The sequence below is a fragment of the Propithecus coquereli genome, unplaced genomic scaffold, assembly GCF_000956105.1.
Source record: "Propithecus coquereli isolate 6110/MARCELLA unplaced genomic scaffold, Pcoq_1.0 Scaffold70, whole genome shotgun sequence".
NCBI lineage: Eukaryota > Metazoa > Chordata > Mammalia > Primates > Indriidae > Propithecus > Propithecus coquereli.
Window position 1 is genome coordinate 4,740,504 of NW_012153063.1, and position 20,055 is coordinate 4,760,558.

The 20,055-nt window shown below is 35.2% G+C and overlaps 1 protein-coding gene across 1 annotated transcript in view; it reads right to left on the reverse strand.

The window, feature by feature from the left end:
* Positions 1 to 1,870: 1,870 nt before the first annotated feature.
* The window catches only part of ACADL (acyl-CoA dehydrogenase, long chain), a 61,787-nt gene continuing 43,602 nt past the window's right edge, over positions 1,871 to 20,055 (reverse strand). Inside the window, exons 7-12 of the mRNA XM_012661250.1 lie at positions 19,909 to 20,055; positions 18,124 to 18,225; positions 17,026 to 17,139; positions 9,980 to 10,107; positions 7,762 to 7,848; positions 1,871 to 2,102 (exon numbers count right to left, since the gene is read on the reverse strand). The exon at positions 19,909 to 20,055 is cut by the window's right edge and continues 1 nt beyond it. Coding sequence (XP_012516704.1) covers positions 2,009 to 2,102; positions 7,762 to 7,848; positions 9,980 to 10,107; positions 17,026 to 17,139; positions 18,124 to 18,225; positions 19,909 to 20,055 — 672 coding nt within the window. The 3' untranslated portion in view covers positions 1,871 to 2,008. The remainder of the gene's footprint in view (positions 2,103 to 7,761; positions 7,849 to 9,979; positions 10,108 to 17,025; positions 17,140 to 18,123; positions 18,226 to 19,908) is intronic.

A 20,055-nucleotide genomic window follows, 5' to 3' on the forward strand; every position in this document is an offset into this window, starting at 1 on the left:
CTTCTCCCAGTCTACGTATTCCTTATGGGAATGTCAATCAAAGTGCATTTCTCCTCTACCTTATAATGACATTTGAAGCAGCCCAAGGTCATTTTTACAGGACTCATAATGAACTTCTTCTACAGTGTTCATTAGGCCACTTTGCAAAGGAAAGTACAAATAAATGGGTATAGCATAAATGCGGGCAGTTCTAAGTCCCAGGATCAGGTTCTTGAGACCCCTACTTCTTACAGTTCTTCACACTGTAAGAGCTAGTCCACAATCCTTTCAAGCCAATGCATTCAAATTGTTGCTTAAGATGGTTTGAATTGAGTTTGTTTTGTCATTTGCACCAGAAAGAATCCTGAGAAGTTAAACAACTTGCCCAAGTTTCCTTCAGTGGCTCCTAAATGGCAGAGTTATTGTTCAAATCCAGGTCTGCCCACCTCTACACAGTAGGCTTTTCCTACTGTGCTAATTTACTCTTTATCCCCCAGATGTTTTATTCCTAAAATCTAATTTCCCTCAAGATTGGGATTGGAAGGGAAAGGGGCTGTGTTGGGGGAAGTGGGGTTGTGGATGTCACTTCCCAGCAGTAGAAGGGAGATGAAAGCTGCAAATACAGTAATAGCTAGTAGAATTTATTTTGCATGGTTATTTAATGCATATGAGAAAGAACCTAAGCTGACAACCACACAAGAGCAAATCAAAGCTGTGTAATTCTAGGAAAGAATAGTATGAAAATATTTTCCCTTCCCTCTGCTCTGTCCAGTTGTAATGATTGTATTTTTTAAAAAACCGTTTAATACCAACAATACCAAATAAAATGTTTGAGTTTTTTAAGTTGAACGAGAATACATCTACTTCCATTTTAAAGCTATATTATTCACTGTCTCACCACTATATGCAAAGAAAAACAAGTACTGAAATGATGATAATTACAAATTAAATTAGCAGTTTATTTTTTATGATTACTTGTAAGTCTCAAATCAAATGTTATTTCTTCACTTTCCAATTTTGAATGCTTACTTTATTTCTTTTATTGCATTTATGATTTGAACTTATCTTGTTTACTTATTTACTTCTTACCTTATTTATTACTACTTATTTGTTTACTCACTTACTTATTAGCAGTGACCTTGCCAGTTTTGTTTGCCTTCATGGTAGGTATTTTTTACAGCCTGGTTTACAGAAGACACAAAGTGTTTGTTAAATGAATAAATACATTACGCTGTTGCAAAATAAAAGACACTTTACTTTTATGTGCTTTATAGCTATAAAATATACCAGTATCTTGAAATTAAAGAATGACAGATAATTCTGTGTTCTCCTAATAAATGAAATTGGAATGGAAATCTGTCAAAGCCCAGGTGTCAGTTGTTGAGAGAACCAACAGCATCCTCTGTTTGGGGTTAGGCAAATGCTTAGTTGAGTCCTAGGGGTTTTGATGCAATAGGGTAGGAAGGTAGGTTGCCTGCTTCAACTCAGAGCAGCCCCTCACTTAGCAGCATTGCACAGAGATACTCTGAGCAAGCTTTTGTTTGAAGGGTTCCACTGCTTAAAAACAGGGGACTGGGGCAGAGTGGTAAAAACCACTGTTACAGGGAATTTGGAGCAAAAGGTAGCTGACATGACTTTACATTCTATTTATTTTTCCCTTTAAAAGTCAATGTGCTATCTTATTAATGTTCTTCGAGTATAACAAAATTATTTCTGCCTCAATTTTAAAGATTTAAGCTTTAATTCTTTTTAGAATTTTAGAGATACATGAAACACTAAGGCATCTAGATTCAGAAAAACTTTGCCCTTTTAATTATATAAAAAATTAAATCTTACATTGGACAATTTTAGAATCTTTGGATTCAAAGGTTTTCCTTCCACTGTGTCAATCTTATATTTGATTTCTTCCTTTATAGATAGAGTATATAAAAACATGTTTAGTGTTCCCCCTCTTTCCAGGTTACATTTTATCTTGAGTAGATTTAAAACCAGATTAACTGTAATAGGATTCCAGGATGTGGGCAGATGTCTACTTGTCACTGACGATCTCTCTTGCAATCAGCTCCTTCATGATTTCATTGGTACCACCATAGATTGGCTGAACTCGGGCATCCACATAAGCTCTGGATAAATCAGAAGATGATTGATTGAATAAATAAAAGATATTGGAAATAGTAAATTTTGTCTCATAAAGTAACTATTAATTAAAGCATTCATTTAATGAAATCCAAACAATAAAAATTCTTCATAAATTACTCATTTTTCCAGTATGGCATTCATTCTAGATTGGTATATTATAAACAATCTATTAAGATACTGATAATAAGTACAGTTTTGTTTTAGCTTGTTTAAAGAGATTACAAAGTCAAAGTAACATTTATAAGTATGTTTCATCTGATTTAATTTTGTAAAATTCAACACATATAATAGCATTCTTTAAAAGTAAGTTTTTTCAATTCTAGGCAATAAAAACAAAATGGGAGGTATCAACTTACCAGACTTCAAACTTTATTATAAGGCTGTAGTAATCAAAACAACTTGGTATTGGCACAGAAATAGAGCCATTGACCAGTGGAACAGAACTGAGAACTCAGATATAAAACCATCCTTATATAGCCATCTAATCTTTGACAAAGAAGACAAAAACATACATTGGGGAAAAGAATCCTTATTCAATAAATGGTGCTGGGAAAACTGGATAGCCACATGTAGAAGACTGAACCAGGATCCACACCTTTCACCTCTCACAAAAATCAACTCACGCTGGGTAACAGATTTAAACCTAAGGAGTGAAACTATTAGAATTCTAGAGGAAGATGTTGGAGATACTCTTCTAGACATTGGCCTAGGCAAAGAATTTATGAAGAAGACCCCAAAGGCAATCACAGCAACAACCAAAATAAATAAATGGGACCTGATCAAATTAAAAAGCTTTTGCACAGCCAAAGAAACTGTCACAAGAGCAAACAGACAACCTACAGAATGGGAGAAAATTTTTGCATGCTACAAATCCGATAAAGGGCTGATAACCAGAATCTACTTAGAACTCGGGAAAATCAACAAGAAAAAATCAAACGACCCTATCAAAAAGTGGGCAAAGGACATGAACAGAAACTTTTCAAAAGAAGACAGAATAATGGTCAAAAAACATATGAAAAAATGCTGAACATCTCTAATCATCAGGGAAATGCAAATTAAAACCACAATGAGATATCATTTATCTCCAGTGAGACTGGCCTTTATCAAAAAGTCCCAAAACAATAAATGTTGGCGTGGATGCGGAGAGATAGGAACACTCATGGACTGTTGGTGGGATTGCAAACTAGTGCAACCTCTGTGGAAAGCAATATGGAGATATCTTAAAGAGATACAAGTAGAAGTACCATTCGATCCAGCAATCCCATTACTGGGCATCTACCCAAAAGACCAAATGATACTGTATAAGAAAGACACCTGCACCCGAATGTTTATAGCAGCACAATTCACAATTGCAAAGATGTGGAAACAACCCAATGTCCATCAATACATGAGTGGATTAATAAAATGTGGTATATGTATGCCATGGAGTACTATTCAGCTTTAAGAAACAATGGTGATATAGCACCTCTTGTATTCTCCTGCAAAGAGCTGGAACGCATTCTACTAAGTGAAATATCCCAAGAATGGAAAAACAAGCACCACATGTACTCACCATCAAACTGGTATTAACTGATCAACACATAAGTGCACACATAAGAGTAACATTTATTGGATGTCGGGCAGGGGGGAGGGGGAGGGGGCAGGAGGGGATGGGTATTTGCATACACAAAGAGTGTGATGCGCACCATTGGGGGATGGACACGCTTGAAGCTCGGACTTGGGAGGGAGGGGGGCAAGGGCAACATATGTAACCTAAACATCTGTACCCCCATAACATGCTGAAATAAAAAAGACAAAAAAAAGTATGTTTTAGATTTCGAAATGCATGGAATGTCTTAGTTTCTTATTTCTTTAATGTTATCTAAAAAAGTTTACATCCAGAAAACAAAAGAGAAAACAATTTACATACTTTCCAGCATCCCCTTAGATCCCGCCACCTCTACCACCACGAAGAGTATAAATTAATGCTTTAGAAAATACTATTTCCAGAAAATAAAGTATTTTTTAGAAATAGTTAAAAGTCATTCCAGTGATGTGTAGGGTTAAAATACTAAGTGGCTGAGTCCATTGCCACAAAAAACCCACAAAAAAAATATCAGGGATTCACTTCTAATAATCATGATAGCAAACATGCCACTGTATAGTTGTTTTTATCTTTTCTCATCTCATTTTATCCTCTCAGCTCTGAGATCAGGGGAATAAATATTATTATTGTTTTGCAGGTAAAGGAAACGAGGTTCAGAGAAGTTAATACATTTACTAATTAATGGTCACTAACAGATAATCGTCAGACTGGAATGAGGATGAGGTATTCTGCTTCTTTGGCAAGTATCTTTTTTATTGTATCACAGCATTTTTGATGGCCCAGGCATTTAGGGCTAGTTATTGAGCTTTGGACTTTCTTAGTAGACAAAATTCAAAGGCTTTTTTTCCCAAGTATAAAATCTGGGTTTTTTAAAAATTTAATGTTTAGGACAAACTAAATGTGCCAGGTCTCTAAGAACATGACCAATTCTGGACTTATTCTTCTCCATATTCATCAGAGTTCCTTGCAAACATGTGGGCACTCAGTAAATATTTACTGATTTGATTTACTGTATTACGAAGGATATTTAGAATCTCAGTACTTTCTGATGAAAGTTTTAAAAGCTAGAGACATTTATGTTTTCAAAGGTATTTTTTTCTGAATAGATTCTGTTGTTCTCCACAAAATCCAGCACATGCATTTTAAGGACTTACCTACCATTTCAGCCAACTACAGTAATCTCAAACTTTCAAACATTTTTAGACGGAGTTGGGCATTTTTTTCACATTAAAGAAGTTCCAGTGGAGTAGGTAATGACAGATCAGTAGACCTTTTATAGGTTACTAATTAAATTTAGTCATCAACTAAAATTAACAGAGAAGGGCAGCAGCGGAAATGTTTAACCACACTGCAATGAAGCTCTCCATCTCAGGATGACCTTCCTAGCATGGGGGAGAAATCTTCAAATGGCAAAGCTTAAACCTCACTTCTCACAGGCCCAAGCCTGTGTAAGACTGAAATAAACCCACATGCTGAAGACCAGTTATTTAAAAAGGACAAAAACAAAAAACAAAACAAAAAAGCAAAAAAAACGAAAAGCACTTCTTTTATCTGTAAAACCAAGACTTGGTAGCAGAAATATAAACAAATAACGTAGCTTAATCTGGGAGATATAAGAAACAACGAGAATGATTTTTTCTATCAAATTGAAGTCTGCACATTACATCCACATATTGCTTAATGTGTCTAACTGGCTTTTTGATATCAGGAAATATTAGGATTAGGTAATATACGGGGAGAGAAATGGTAATCTAAAGATTCATACAATCTTTGAACTAAAAAGCTGACCAAGAAGAGTGATTATTATTTCTTAAAGGGAATATAAGTCTCTCAAACAGAAACCAGGGATTTCAAATAAGCCACCAAGCTACAATTTTTGCTTGCTACTGACCTGAAGGAATTGACTCTGAAGAAACAGAGACCAAGGCTTACTCCACATTCTAATCTTAAACCATCTAGAGGTTGCCTCCTTTTTATCTAATATGTCTTAGAACCTGAACTAAACTATACAAACATTGAGCCATTACATAACTTCTGTTCTTAATGTAATTTTAATAAAATGTTTATTTCCCTCATTAAGGACTATAACCATATCAAATGTTTTCAATTATGCTTGCCAAAATGATAAATTTGAAAGGCTGCCAATTTGAATATGGGTTTGATAATGTTTCCCTTTAGATAGTCTATATTAAAATAAAAATTAGGAAAAGTTTTTAGAAGCCCATAACATTCTTATTTTCAGATTCAGAACTAAATTGGACTTTTCTATATGAATCAAAAATTTCCTTGGGAAAATTTTATAAATTGAAAATATTGCTTATTAAATAAGAGGAAATATATACTTTCTAGAGTAATAAGGAGAAATGCAATGGGGAGATTACTGAGGCAAAAGACTATGGGAAGAGGAAAAGAAGAAATATTGAAGAGGACACTATTTACAAATTGGCACTGAGTCAAACTGATAAGATTATATGTAATACAATAAAAAGAAGTATACTTAATTTCTTTTAATTTGAAGGAAATAAAAAATCTATTTGTGTATCGAAGGAACATACCTCATTACAATAAAAGCCATATGACACACCCACAGGAAGTATCATACTAAATGGGGAAAACTGAAAGCCTTTCCTCTAAGATCTGGAACAAGGCAAGGATGCCTGATTTCAACAGTTATTCAACATAGTACTGGAAGTTCTAGCTAGAGCAATCGGACAAGAGAAAGAAATAAAGTGTATTCAAATTGGAAAGGAAGAAGTCAAGTTATCATTGTTTGTAGACATATGATCTTACACTTAGAGAAACCTAAAGATTCCACCAAAAAACTATTAGAACTGATAAACAAATTCAGTAAATTTGTAGGCTACAAAATCAACATACGAAAATCAGTAGCATTTCTATATGACAATAGCATACAATCTGAAAAAGAAACCAAGAAAGTAATCCCATTTACAATAGCTACAAATACAATAAAGTACTTAGGAATAAAATTAACCATTAGAGTGAAAGATTTCTACAATGAAAACTATAAAATATCAATGAATGAAATTGAAGAGGAAACAAAAAAATGGGAAGATATTCTATGCTCATGGATTGGAAGATCAATATTGTTAAAATGTCCATACTACCCAGAGCCTGTGAAGTTTGGATTCGGTCGAGGGACCGCACTCAAGAATCTAGAAGGCCTCATGTGGCCCCAAGGTCACAGGTTCCCCACTACTGCTGCACAATAATTTCTTGAGTAATATCTCAAAATCACAGGCAACCAGAAATAAAATGGACAAATGAGATCACAAGGTAAAAAGCTTCTGCACAGCAAAGGAAATAATCAACAAAGTAAAGAGACAACCCACAGAATGGGAGAAAATATTTCAAACTACCTATTTTTTAAAATTTTTTGTTGAGACAAGGTCTTGCTACGTTGCTCAGGCTGGTCTTGAACTTTTGGCCTCAAGTGATCCCCCCACCTTGGTCTCCCAAAGTGCATGAGCCACTGTGCCCAGCCTCTTTACTTTCTTTAAAAATGATAAAATTCAGCCGGGCACGGTGGCTCATGCCCGTAATCCTAGCACTCTGGGAGGCCAAGGCCGGTGGATCATTTGAGCTCAGGAGTTCGAGACCAGCCTGAGCAAGAGCAATACCCCCATTTCTACTAAAAATAGAAAGAAATTAGCTGGACAACTAAAAATATACATAGAAAAAATTAGCAGGGCATGGTGGCACATGCCTGTAGTCCCAGCTACTCTGGAGGCTGAGGCAGTAGGATTGCTCGAGCCCAGGAGTTTGAGGTTGCTGTGAGCTAGGCTGATGCCACGGCACTCTAGCCTGGGCAACAGAGCCAGACTCTGTCTCGAAAAAAAAAAAACAAAAAAGATAAAATTCTAGTGGTGAATCAATACAATAAAGATGCTTCCTTTTGCTTGAACACACTCTGTCTGTAGTCAGTTGAAAACTGCGAAGATTTCACACCTTCTTTCCCTCTATATTTGATGTATAAAGTAAAGAAATTTTCCTTTTTTTTCACATCATTAAGAAAAGTGTAACAGAACCACCATACTCACCTTGCAATTGGGTACTCCCACATATATCCCCAACCTCCATGGAGCTGCACGCAGTCATAAGCTACGCTGTTTTGTAAGTCAGATGCCCTAGATGACCAAAATAAAAAGCAGAAAAGGAACATTTAAAATGGATTTCCATGAGGTGTTTCACAACCAGGAAACTATAATGTTTACGATTATTTAAATGTACACATTTAACAAGCAATTAAAATGGCATATTAGCCAACCAGAGAAGATGAAAAAAACTACATATGAAATACATTTCAAGAGAATTTTCAAATAAAGAGTATCTTCTTTATCAATTATATTTCTGGCTAGGTTTCTGGTAAGGCTAGAAACAAAAGGGAGAGACTATTAGGTCTCAGACTATTAGGTTTTGGCTATTTTAGGCTTGAAAAGGATAATAGTAAAGACTTGAATTTGGTCTTTATTTGGATTTTCTAGATGAGTCAAATTACTCAGCCCTTTAGTTCCTTTTGCCTTTGTAACATGTCTTATTTCTCCAATGATGTAACTCTACCTGAAGATTATAGTTCTGAAATTCAGCATAAAAAAATTTTATTTTAGGGTTCTGACTTTTCAGAAATAAATTGAAGGTGAAAGTGAAACCTAAGAGGGTAGACTATTAAAGTACATGCCATCATATATAGGAAACTTATAACAAAAATATTTGGGGATAATTACTCCTGAAATATGTGTACATGTGTGTATGTGTGTGTTAAAAATGTGAAGTACTTGAGAAAAATTCTTTTCTGATTGTATTACAATTCTAACTGGTATGGATTTTATTCACCTTAACATAAAAACATAAGTTAGTTCAAAATTCTTCTCTACTTACTTTTCAATAGTAGGAAACATAAAGCAAAGGTAACATAGACACATTTTTCTATTTAAAATAATTTTTAACTCAAACCATAGGACAGGTAAGGATGTTCCTAATATATTAACAACCTAATTATTAATATTACCAGACAAGACTCTGGGGGCAATAATATTTGGAATTTGACGGGTTTTTTTGTATTTGGCAAGTATTTAGTGAAATATTTACTGGGTTATACCTCGCTGCTTCCTCTGCTTCAATGAGACATACCAGTATGTCTATAAATCTCATGTTTTCAAAGAACAACGAGGTCAATAGCTATCCAAACTCCTCTTTTTCTAAAAATATCTAAAATTTTTCTACACTTTTTTACCATAGTCAAAAGAACTCGTAAATGTAAATATAAAAATTCTCCCCCAAAAGTGCAAGTTCTCAATAATTCAACATTACTTTTCAACCTGGAAATTGTATTATTATGGAATCATTACATAAAGCACCAAATATTTCCCCTCTTCTACTTATGACTGAACTGAACACAAGTTAATGAATAATGACAGGAATTTTTTCTAGGTTAGTTTTGGGCTAATGAGATGTGAGAATGTTTGTTTTTAAATAGAAGAAACCAAATCCACTTCAAGAATCTGATTTAGACTGTATGTTTTCAAGTCTTAAAATATACAAAAGCCTTATAGGGGTCTTTTTTCAATTAACTCATCTTTAACACCATTGCTAATCATCTTTAATTCAAATGAAAGTTTTTCTAAACGTAATAGAACATTTTTTTCCCTTTCACTTAATAAACCATGTGCAACTTTTGATGGGACAGTAAATTCTTCAAGAATTTTTTCTTATATTTGGAAAACACCTTAAATAGAAAAATTCTGTCCAACCTTGCCATTTCACAGATTAACAAAAAGTTTTTCCAGAGAGTTAAGTTTAATTATACTTATTTAATGAAAGAATTGGGACTGTATCTCAAGACTCCTAAGTTTTACTGTTTTCTTTCAACCTCATTATGCTACCACTCTTTGGATAATTTAAAATTAAAGCATTACTAGAATAAACTAATCAGCCATCCTACTTAATTACTTTTAATTATCCTACTCTTAATATTTGATTTTCAATAGCAAGTTAAGAATTAAATACCTGCCTGACAGATGGTCAAGGGCTGAAAAAAGAAAAAAATAAAAAGAATTAAATACCAATTTGAATAACTGTTAGCACATTATAAATAGGCTTAATGGGACTTCTCAGCATTTTTTTTAAGAGTTGGGTCTCACTTTTATTTTTCATTTACACACCCTTTTCCTTTAAGACCCTCAAGGCTGAATGTAGAGTTGGTGGAATTTCATAACAGTTTGAGCAAACACCACATTTTAATTACTGTAGCACGCATACCAATATTTTGCCATGGAAGCAGTGGGAGAGTCCAGACGATTCGTTGCATGCAGCTGGAGACAGCTGTCCACAAAAGCTCTGGTTACACATATGTGTGTTTTCAATTCTGCTAGTTTATGCTGTACCGTCTTGAGTTTAAAGGAAATAAAAGAAAAAAATGAGCATGGTAGAAGTACAAATTCTGACTCACCTAGTGTATCAAAAGTTATATAATAAAAGATCTTTAGAGCAAAACAAAAGTGAAATTACTGGGTTTTTCCTCCATAAAAAGAGCATATATTACCAAATCAGCTTAAATTTAAAACTCACTATATTTCAGTGTTAAGGAAAATTGTACTATAATAAAAGGGGCAAAAAAATAAATACATAAATAATATCTCGTTTTGGATTTTAAAATCTAGAGAATTAAGGGAAACTACTTGAAAAACAGCATGATTTTAATATGTGAGCACCATCTGGTGTTACAGTTTTTTAGGTACAGCTTTTGAAAACACCTATTTTCCTCCAGATACTAAATCCTGGAAGATTTTTTTCTCTATTAATGAAATTGAAATTAAGTACATACATTTCCCTATTCTGCTTCTAACAGCTGGAGGGACAAGAGGGTTCTATATGTTCATAAACACATACATATTTATTAGATATTATTATTTTACATTGCAAAGTATTTAATCTAGATCTGTGGAATGCAATAGGAGAATAATGGAATCAAGAGATCAGAGCACTCAAGAGATCAAAGTCTAGTACCCTGCAACCTCTTCCACCCCTCCTCATTCTCCCCCCACAATTGCTTGTCTAGTACAGACTCTAACTCGAAATGAATGGTCTGGAATTGTCAAAGTTAATATACCTACATACTTGCCTCCTTCTGTGGGCTATGGACAACCAATAATATTTTTGGAAATCATTCTGTTTAGACCATCCTCAATAGTTCCTGATTGCTGTCACTTCAATCAAGTTTTATTTCATTCCTAATTCTTGGCTCTCACACCCTGAGCTTTGAGTTTACATCTCTTCTCTTTGGCACCGACTCTTGAACCTCCTTCAGGAAATTGGCTTGGACTTGAAATACTGGCTTCCTACTTTGGGTAGCCTCCAAAAGTGCACCCCATTCTAGTAGACTGCTTAGGTCCAAGGCCTGGATATGGTCAACTGGCTCTCTCTTCTTTGTGAAAATTCATATGGAAACAGAGTTCTGATCATTCTACTGCAGAATTTATGAGTGAGACCTTCACTGTGGCTAATAGAAGTCATAAATATGGACGTTAAAAACAAAGGTGGTGCAGTCAAACTCAAACTAGAAATTAAATGCATCTCACCTATTCACTGGCAAGTCCAAAGCCACAACTGAGTTCTCAAAAGAGGAATGTGGGGCTAAGATCCTCAGAGGATGCCGGGCCTACTTTTACTGTTGGCTATAATAATTCTCAAACCACAAAACCGAATCTTTCAGTGTTACTGGCAGTTGAGACAGTTTTGTTACTTAGCATTTCTGGAAAAGAACACAATGGAGTGTAATAAGACCCAGGACCAGGCAAGACCAGGATGTGTTAGGTGGAGCAGGAGCTCTGAGGGGCAGATTCCTCACAGGATATCAATATAACTACAGTGCTGACAAAACACCCAACTGACTGTCTTTCCCTGTTCTAGAAACAGAGAATGTAACTAGTATCTAATTATTTCCAAACCAAGCAGTAGGAAGTCTGGCACCAAACTCCTTCCATCTCTGTATCCTGGCCTCTAATTCTGAACAAGCTGGGTTACATCAAAACTTTCTTTCCCTCTCGTTCTTTCTCTTACTTTTTCTATCTCTGTTTCTATTAATTATGTATTTAATTAGGCCAAATTTCCACTTTAATCAGCACAAATTTTTCTACTCCCACCCTACACATTCAAGTTCACAAGAAGTGAAAAAAGTAGGAAAATGAATCTTTTATATATTGAAAATAGATGAATACGTCTTCCATGAAAATCCCTGAAAGTCAATTTTAAGGCTACTCCTAGCTTAGTTCAATGACACATCTATCATACTTCTTCTGGAAAACAAGGGGGAATCTAAGAAGTCTCGTGATACTTTTGACCTGATATATCACATTTGAGAATTTATGCTCTATGTACAGTATGAGAGAATCAAGATTTCTAAGCCTGATTCCCTCACACAAGTGCTATTGTAAGTGAATGCCAGGAGTTTTTAGAAGCTGAAGTTAAATTTCAGACAAGCATAGAATCATTCAGAATTCTTGCTTCAGTGCATTCAGTGATGTCCGGAGGTCTGAAAGAAAATGTCTCCAAGAGTATATAATTTACTCTCCGGGGATAAAGAGATTAAATATTTATGTATCCTTGGTGTTGAGCTGGGTATTACTAAATAGGCTTGGTCTTTGCTCTTCACTGCATACACTGAATCATGCTTTCTGAAATCATTCCTTAATGAATGGCCCCTAATGATTGTGCCACACATTTTGTGAGTGATCGACATGTTCATAGCAGTATTTTTAAGTCATTAAAATCCTGCAGCTAGCATTTTTTAAAAATTCTTCTGAAGTTGCTAAGTGGACTGGATAGAGTCTCTTTCAGAGTTCTGAATGACAAAATTCTTAGAATCATAGACTTATGGAATTGGAAGACACCTTGGAGAGGTTATCTAGCCCAGTATTCATCTTAAACGACACCGTTAGCTATGTTATCATATATTATTGCTTAAATATAAAATAAAACAAATCAGGTTTGCTACCTAATTTTATAGCTAATTAACCCCATGCTTAAGGTCTTAAGAACTGGATATTCCTGTTTTGGAGGCATGGAAGGAAGAAGTGCTATTTTTTTTTGTCTCCTATTCCTGTCCCTAATACTTTGTGCCCTTAGAAGCAAGAACACATACCACATAGGAAATGACTAACCAAGAGCTCTCATTAGAAAAGAACATTCCATTTTCACTTCATTGCCCACTGGGTGAAAGAAATAAGAAAAGAAAAAAGGCCAATCTACTCTAAACTTCTGGGCAGTAAAAACAGTATATGGATTAAGAGTGTAGGTTCTGGAGTTAAAATTCTATCTGTGTAACGTGGGGCACATTACTTAACCTCTCTATGCCTTAACTTTCTTACCTGTAAAATGAGGATAATTAAAATACTTATATAGGAGACCAGCCTGAGCAAGAAAAAAAAAATACTTATATAAGGTGGTGGGAAAAAAATGAAATAATTCATTTAGCACAGTGTCTGGCACATAGGGAGTAGTCAAAAAATGGCAGCCATTATTATTTACCGTCTGAATTTTATGGTTTTATCTATTCTATGGAAAATCATGAGACTTGATATCAACTTTGGAGACTATAGATTTTTTCAAAATCCCATAACTATGGCTACATCAGTATGGTAGTTCTCATTTCTAAACAGGAAACTAAATTTTGTGGCATGCATCTAAATGGTTAGAAAGGCCCCAAATGTTCAAAATTCAAGGATAACAAAGAAAGAGGAAGCCAAATAGTTATAGGGTCACAAAATGACATTTGGCCAAGTATAATGTAACATTTAAAGACCTTCTGTTTCAACTGAATAAGTGGAACTGTAGTATACCCAGCTATAGAATAGGAGGTGTAGGTATGAACCGTTGTTCATCTTCTCTGAATATATTCCTAGCTTGAAATATGAAAATATTATTCAAAGACATTGATTTAGATAAAACAGGAAGATTAAAAGAAATATCTCAGAAATCCCAGAGCATATACATATATTTGGAAAACAATACTAGTAGCTAGCAACAATGTACCTGTGGAAGCAGAATGCTACTGCCACCTACTGAAATTTCAGTGAACTACCTTTGAAAGGAGGTAACAATAAAATGACACTTCCATTGAAAAGAAAGGATTAAAACTATTTGTTTTCTTTTTGCTATCAAAATAGAATAAATTAATATTTTAAAAGAATATTTTCCCCTGTGGGAAAACAGTATAGACCAATTGCCTATTTCCTTCATGGTTAAATGCAATCGGAGTAGTAGTATATTTATCTTTCCTGTAATCTAATAAGAAGTTCATACACACAGGAAATGTAGATTTCCAAACGGATGGAAAATATGTATGTTTGGTTCAATTGTTATAATATCCAGAATAATAATAAAGGCATGAGTGTTCTAATAAACATTTTTGATGTGAAAGTGGTGGTGGTTAGATTTCAGAAGCAAATGCTACTGATTCCATTTTGGCCACAGTTGAGAAAGTTGTATCGCTTCCTTCATATTGCCAGGAGCCTACAGTGTATACGTCCAGAGTCATACCTATCAAATTACATTTGAGTACATAACCCTTACAAGGCAATCAATATATACTTGCTCAGTGAAACAGAAAGGAATACGCCATGTATGTCAGTATTTCTCGATGAGAGATTATTGGTATTTTGAGTGAGACAATTAGTTGTAGTAAACAGCTGTCTCTGAATTATAGGACATTTAACAACACTGTCCTCCAGGGCACTATACAAGTTATACTTCCAATCACTGTGCACCCTCATCCCCAACATTTCTAAATGTTTGAGGGAAAGGTCAGTCATAGAGGACCACTGATATGTGTCAATCAGTGATCCATAAATGAAAGGAGATAGAAAGTATAACATCCTTGCTCTTAAGGAAATAACATTAGGCAAGCCAAATCACACTGGTTTTTAACAATGTTTTCTTGATTGTGTCCTTAATTTTTAGAGATTCAGAACAACTATTTTAGGTCTTTTATGTCAATAAGAAAGTTAGGATATAAAGACTTTTTTTCAGGATGGAGAAAAGTTAACTTGATGACTATATATTCAGCAAATAGTTCCCAAAATGACATAGAGATGGTCCAGATCAGGAGCAAGAGGAAAAACATGATTAAAAGGTCGCTTATATTGGAAGAAAATAAAACAAGACATTACATAAGGGAAAGATAATAATAATAGCTAACTTTAATGGGGACTTACTTTGCTAGGCAATATTCCAAGTACTTTTTGTACATTATCCCATCTAATCTTTGCAGCAACCTATGATGTAGCTGCTGATAGTATTTGCAAACAGGAAAATATTTCTATTTGTGAATAAATTTTACAAATCTTAAGATTCACAATGGTAAGATTTTACAATTTTACAAATCAAATACATTTCATACATTTACAAATAGAAGAACATTTCTGAGCGAGAACACAACTTGCCTAGACTACAGAGATTCAAGTAGCTGTGCTAGGACTTTAACCACACTTGAACAGAATTTCCATAATGCTGGTCCTGAAAAGCTTTCAAGGTGTTTCATTTCTATCTTTCCCTGCACAAAGCCTTTCAGCCAAAGTCATTCTACTTAAAACTTTTTTTTGTTTTGTTTTGTTTTTTTGAGACAGAGTCTGGCTCTGTTGCCTGGCCTACAGTGCCGTGGCGTCAGCCTATCTCACAGCAACCTCAAACTCCTGGGTTCAAGCGATCCTCCTGCCTCAGCCTCCCGAGTAGCTGGCATGTGCCACCATGCCTGGCTAATTTTTTATCTCTCTATATATTTTTAGTTGTCCAGATCATTTCTTTCTATTTTTTTATTTTTTTAGTAGAGATGGGGTCTCGCTCTTGTAGGCTGGTCTCAAACTCCTCACTTCGAGCAATCCACCCGCCTTAGCCTCCCAGAATACTAGGATTACAGGCGTGAGCCACCGTGCCCGGCCTACTTAAAACTTTTTAAGTAGTATTCCAACTCCAGGGTATTTTGCTGGTGAGATATTTCACCAATTTGATGAATACATTGCTTATAAACCATTCCTTCATTTAACAAGAAACTAGAGGGTCTAAAATTTATCAATAACAGACATGTTGGGTGACTGTGGACACCACATACCGAGTTCTTTTGCAAATACTTTAAACTTCCTGGCAAAACCCAACCTTAAACATAAACATAATCATCTACCTTCTCTGTGTTTATACCTGGGCGGCTAAACCCTTATGGTAAAGCTGATACGCAAAAAAACAGAAGGTACCACTATACATTCATGATCACTAACCTCATCTGGGTCCTCAACACTGCCAGCAGGCTAACTGTGCTTCTCTAATTAGTTCATTCTCACTCTGAAGAGGGTTTCAAACTTTCCTCGCTCTCCCTGGACACCTCCATGCCCCCTTCCCTCACTTTTCCTTCAAGAACTAACTTTCTCTGTTGTTCTTTAAGGAAATAGAAGTCTTCTGAAAAGAACTTTTATAGTTTTCTACCAACAGGGCTATGCATTTAACTGAACCCCCACACCCTTCCTTTCCTCTTTTCTTCCTGTTACAATGGAGGAACACCTCTCCTGCAGAGATGGGAAAATCTAGCTTTTTACACGTGTCAATACCCACAACCTTACCCTTTCTCAAAAACCCTGTGCAGTTGATTATCCCCTCCACATCTACAATCTTTCCCTCTTTACTAAATCCTTTCTCTAGGTGTCAAAATATTCTCTTGTATTCCCATCCTAACAACAATAACAAAAAATTAATAACCCCCAAGTATCTCCCTTGACTCCCAAATCCTTCCCCACCCTCTCCCCTCTTCCATTACCATCCTTCCTCTCAACTACCATTCACAGCCAAACTCAGCAGAGTTGTCTGCCATCAGTATCTTTACTTCCGTCTATTCCTCTACTCTGGCCTGTCACCCCCCAACTCTGCCACCATTAATGGCTCTTGCTAAATAACGTCCACATCATTATATCCAAAGAGCACTCTTTATCCTATCTTTCCTTGAAGCAGCATTTGGCCCCACTTCCTCCTACATGAAATCCCCTTTCCCCCTTGCCTTCTGTGACAACACTCTCCTGATGTGCTTTCTCCTTTCTAACTATTCATTCCCACTCTTCTTTGTAGTCTCTGCCTTTTCTATTCCACTTTTAAGACTTGTAGTGTTTTTCAAGGACTCTGTCCTAGGACCTCTTCTTGTCTTACTCTCTACTCTCTCTCCTTTAGTGATTTTCACTTTATATGAAAATTACCCCAAATTTGTTTACACTAGACCCACTTCAGAGTAAACTGATATCATCTAATATTAAACCATATGACAAACTTACCTGTATGTGGGCAACTGTTTTCCCAAAAGCTTTTCTTTGTTTAACATAGTTCCTGGTTTCTTCAAACATGAATTCAGAGGCTGCAATTGCCACATCAGCAATTAACAGCCTTTCCTACAATATAAAAACTGGGTCTTAAACATTATTCTAATTATACAAGTGATTTTCACTCAATTTCATTTATAAAAAATTCTATAAATAATCTTCATAATAAACTCCAAAAGATTAATTTATTTCTTAATTCTTTATGAGAAAAGGCTCCCACAGGGGTTTATGAGATTCTTTTGAAACATCTATAAGGATAACTCTATAAATTCTTTATTTTTATGAATGCTTATCTTTATTATACATATGTAATATTTAATCCCCTCTTCTCCTTACTCATATATGAGCAAAGAAATTCCACAGTTTTTAAATTTATTTATCTCTGTGCACCAATATAACTTAATGTGTCTGTGGAAATTAACATTTTTAAAATACACAGGTTAAATTCTATCTATTAGTGTAAAAGTAGTCTCAGTCAGTTTAATTTCATCATGCTGGTGATTTTCATATTCTATTTAAGTGCCAGTGTTCCTAGCCCTTGTTCCCAATTCCATGTTTAGCCCATGGCAAGGCAGCCACCAGGCAGGTGTACCCACTTATGCTGGCATCTGAGGTTCAATGACCACTTGGCAACTGCATTCTAAAAACTGTTTGGGAACAGACCCTATGTGGCTACAACTTTTCAGTCTGAACTTAACGCCTTTTCTTTTTGATTCACAGTTGGTATTTAAAAACTGTCAAATGTTTTAGTGACATTTCCTTATGAAGAGCTAAAAGTTCTTGATTTGCAGTTAAGAAGCGAAAATCATTCCAAGAAAGAATCAAGGAACTGAAATACCTATTGTTCCGACTCACTTTATAAGCTTTGATTAGGTATCTCTGAGTTCAGTTATTTACTTATCTAACCTATAAAACTTATACTTTTATTACAACTTTAATACTCAAATGATTGGCTATTTCACAAATTTTGTGTGCATAGATTTATATAGTTCTATATTATTCTATTTCAGTTCATTATATAATCAAAAGATAGAATCTTTAAACACTTCTGACCTGTGGAAGCTCTTGCATGAGGTAATAGAAGCCTTTATTCTCTTCTCCAAGTAGGGCACTAGCTGGCAACCGTACATCTTCAAAGAATAGTTCTGCAGTATCCTAACAGACCAATGAAATAGAGAATGATCTTATTTAAATCTCACAATAACCCAAATCAAGGGTATCCAAATGGGGCAGAAGAGGTCAAACTTTCACTGTTTGCTGCCGATATTATATCTAGAAAATCCCAAGGATTAAACCAAGAGACTCTTGGAATTGATAAATGAATTCAGCAAAGTCTCAGGATACAAAATCAATGCACACAAATCAGTGGGTTTCACGTATGCCAACAACAGTCAAGCCGAAAATTAAATCAAAGATGCAATACCTTTCACAATAGCAACAAAGAAAATTAAATATTTAGGAATACATTTAGCTAAGGAGATGAGAGACCTATATAGGGAGAACTGCAGAACACTGAGAAAAGAAATTGTAGAGGATATAAACAGATGGAAAACCCTACCATGCTCGTGGATTGGCAGAATCAATATTGTTAAAATGTCTATACTACCTAAAGTGATCTACAGAATCAATGCAATCCCTATGAAAATATCAACATCATTTTTTGCAGATCTAGAAAAAATAATTCTACACTTCGTATGGAACGAGAGAAGACAAGGTATAGCCAAAGCAATCTAAAGCAAAAAGAACAAATTGGGAGGCATCAGTTTATCAGACTTCAAACTACACTACAAGGCTATGGTAACTAAAACAGCATAGTACTGGCAAAAGAACAGAGATATAGACCTTTGGAACAGGACTGAGAACCCAGATATAAAACCATCCTCATATTGTCATTTAATTTTTGACAAGGCAGACAAAAATATACACTGGGGAAAAGAATCCATATTCAATAAATGGTGCTTGGAAAATTGGATAGCCAGCCAAATTGTGAGTCTTCATTAGCCAGCCAGTGACTACCCTCTGCACCGCTGAGAGGCAGCAGCCCAGAGAGCAGCCCCAAGCCAGGGGAGATGGGCTCTTTTAAAGACAAAAACCACATCCTGTAAAGTCATCTATCCGCACAAGCAGGGTTACAGAAGCCTAGATCAGCATTAATCATTATTAATCTTAGTCAAAAATACATTTAACATTTTGTTTTAAGTCAGAGTACATTCTACTCCCTGTTATCTGGGTACATGAGGCACCCCTGGGCGTTTCAGTGCTTCAGGGCATTCTGGCCCTCTGGGCTAGCTGTTACTTTACCTTGTTGACACCTGCAGCTGTGTGAAATGTACTCTCCTTTTCCTTTATTCTTTTGCTTAAGCATACTGACAGAAGTGAGAGAGCAGGTTATTTCCCATAGACCTTAACAGTAGCTTTCTCACTGCAATACACTGTCATTCTGTCTGTAATATTGTCCAGTTCTCTATGTACTAAGTACTAAGGATTTCCAATACATATAAAGTAAAACATGTGTTTTTGGTAACGTATAGAAAAAACATTTTTTGTTCTTTACAATTTTCTTTAATAAATTTTATAAATAGATGGCTTATTACCATTAATTTTTCCATTTCTAAAGCAGATATTCAAAATATCCTGACTTATTTTCATTGCTGACCACCAGAGAAAGATACAGTGGCATAAATAGGAATAAATCTCCATTACTATTTCTGAAAAGCATATTTTAGGAATTCAGCATAGGAAGGTATAATTGCGCCACATGTAATACTCTATATAAATCTTCAGATGATAAATAATAAATGTAATTATTACCTGAATATGATCTATATTATGACTTACCTGGGCTTTTAATCCCATTTTATGTAGCTTTCGTCCCTTGATAAATCCTTTCATTCCATTTTCCACCAGAAAAAGGCTAATGCCATGGGCTGGAGAGCGAGCTTCACGATTTGTGACTGCTACTACAATCACGACATCACTTAACCA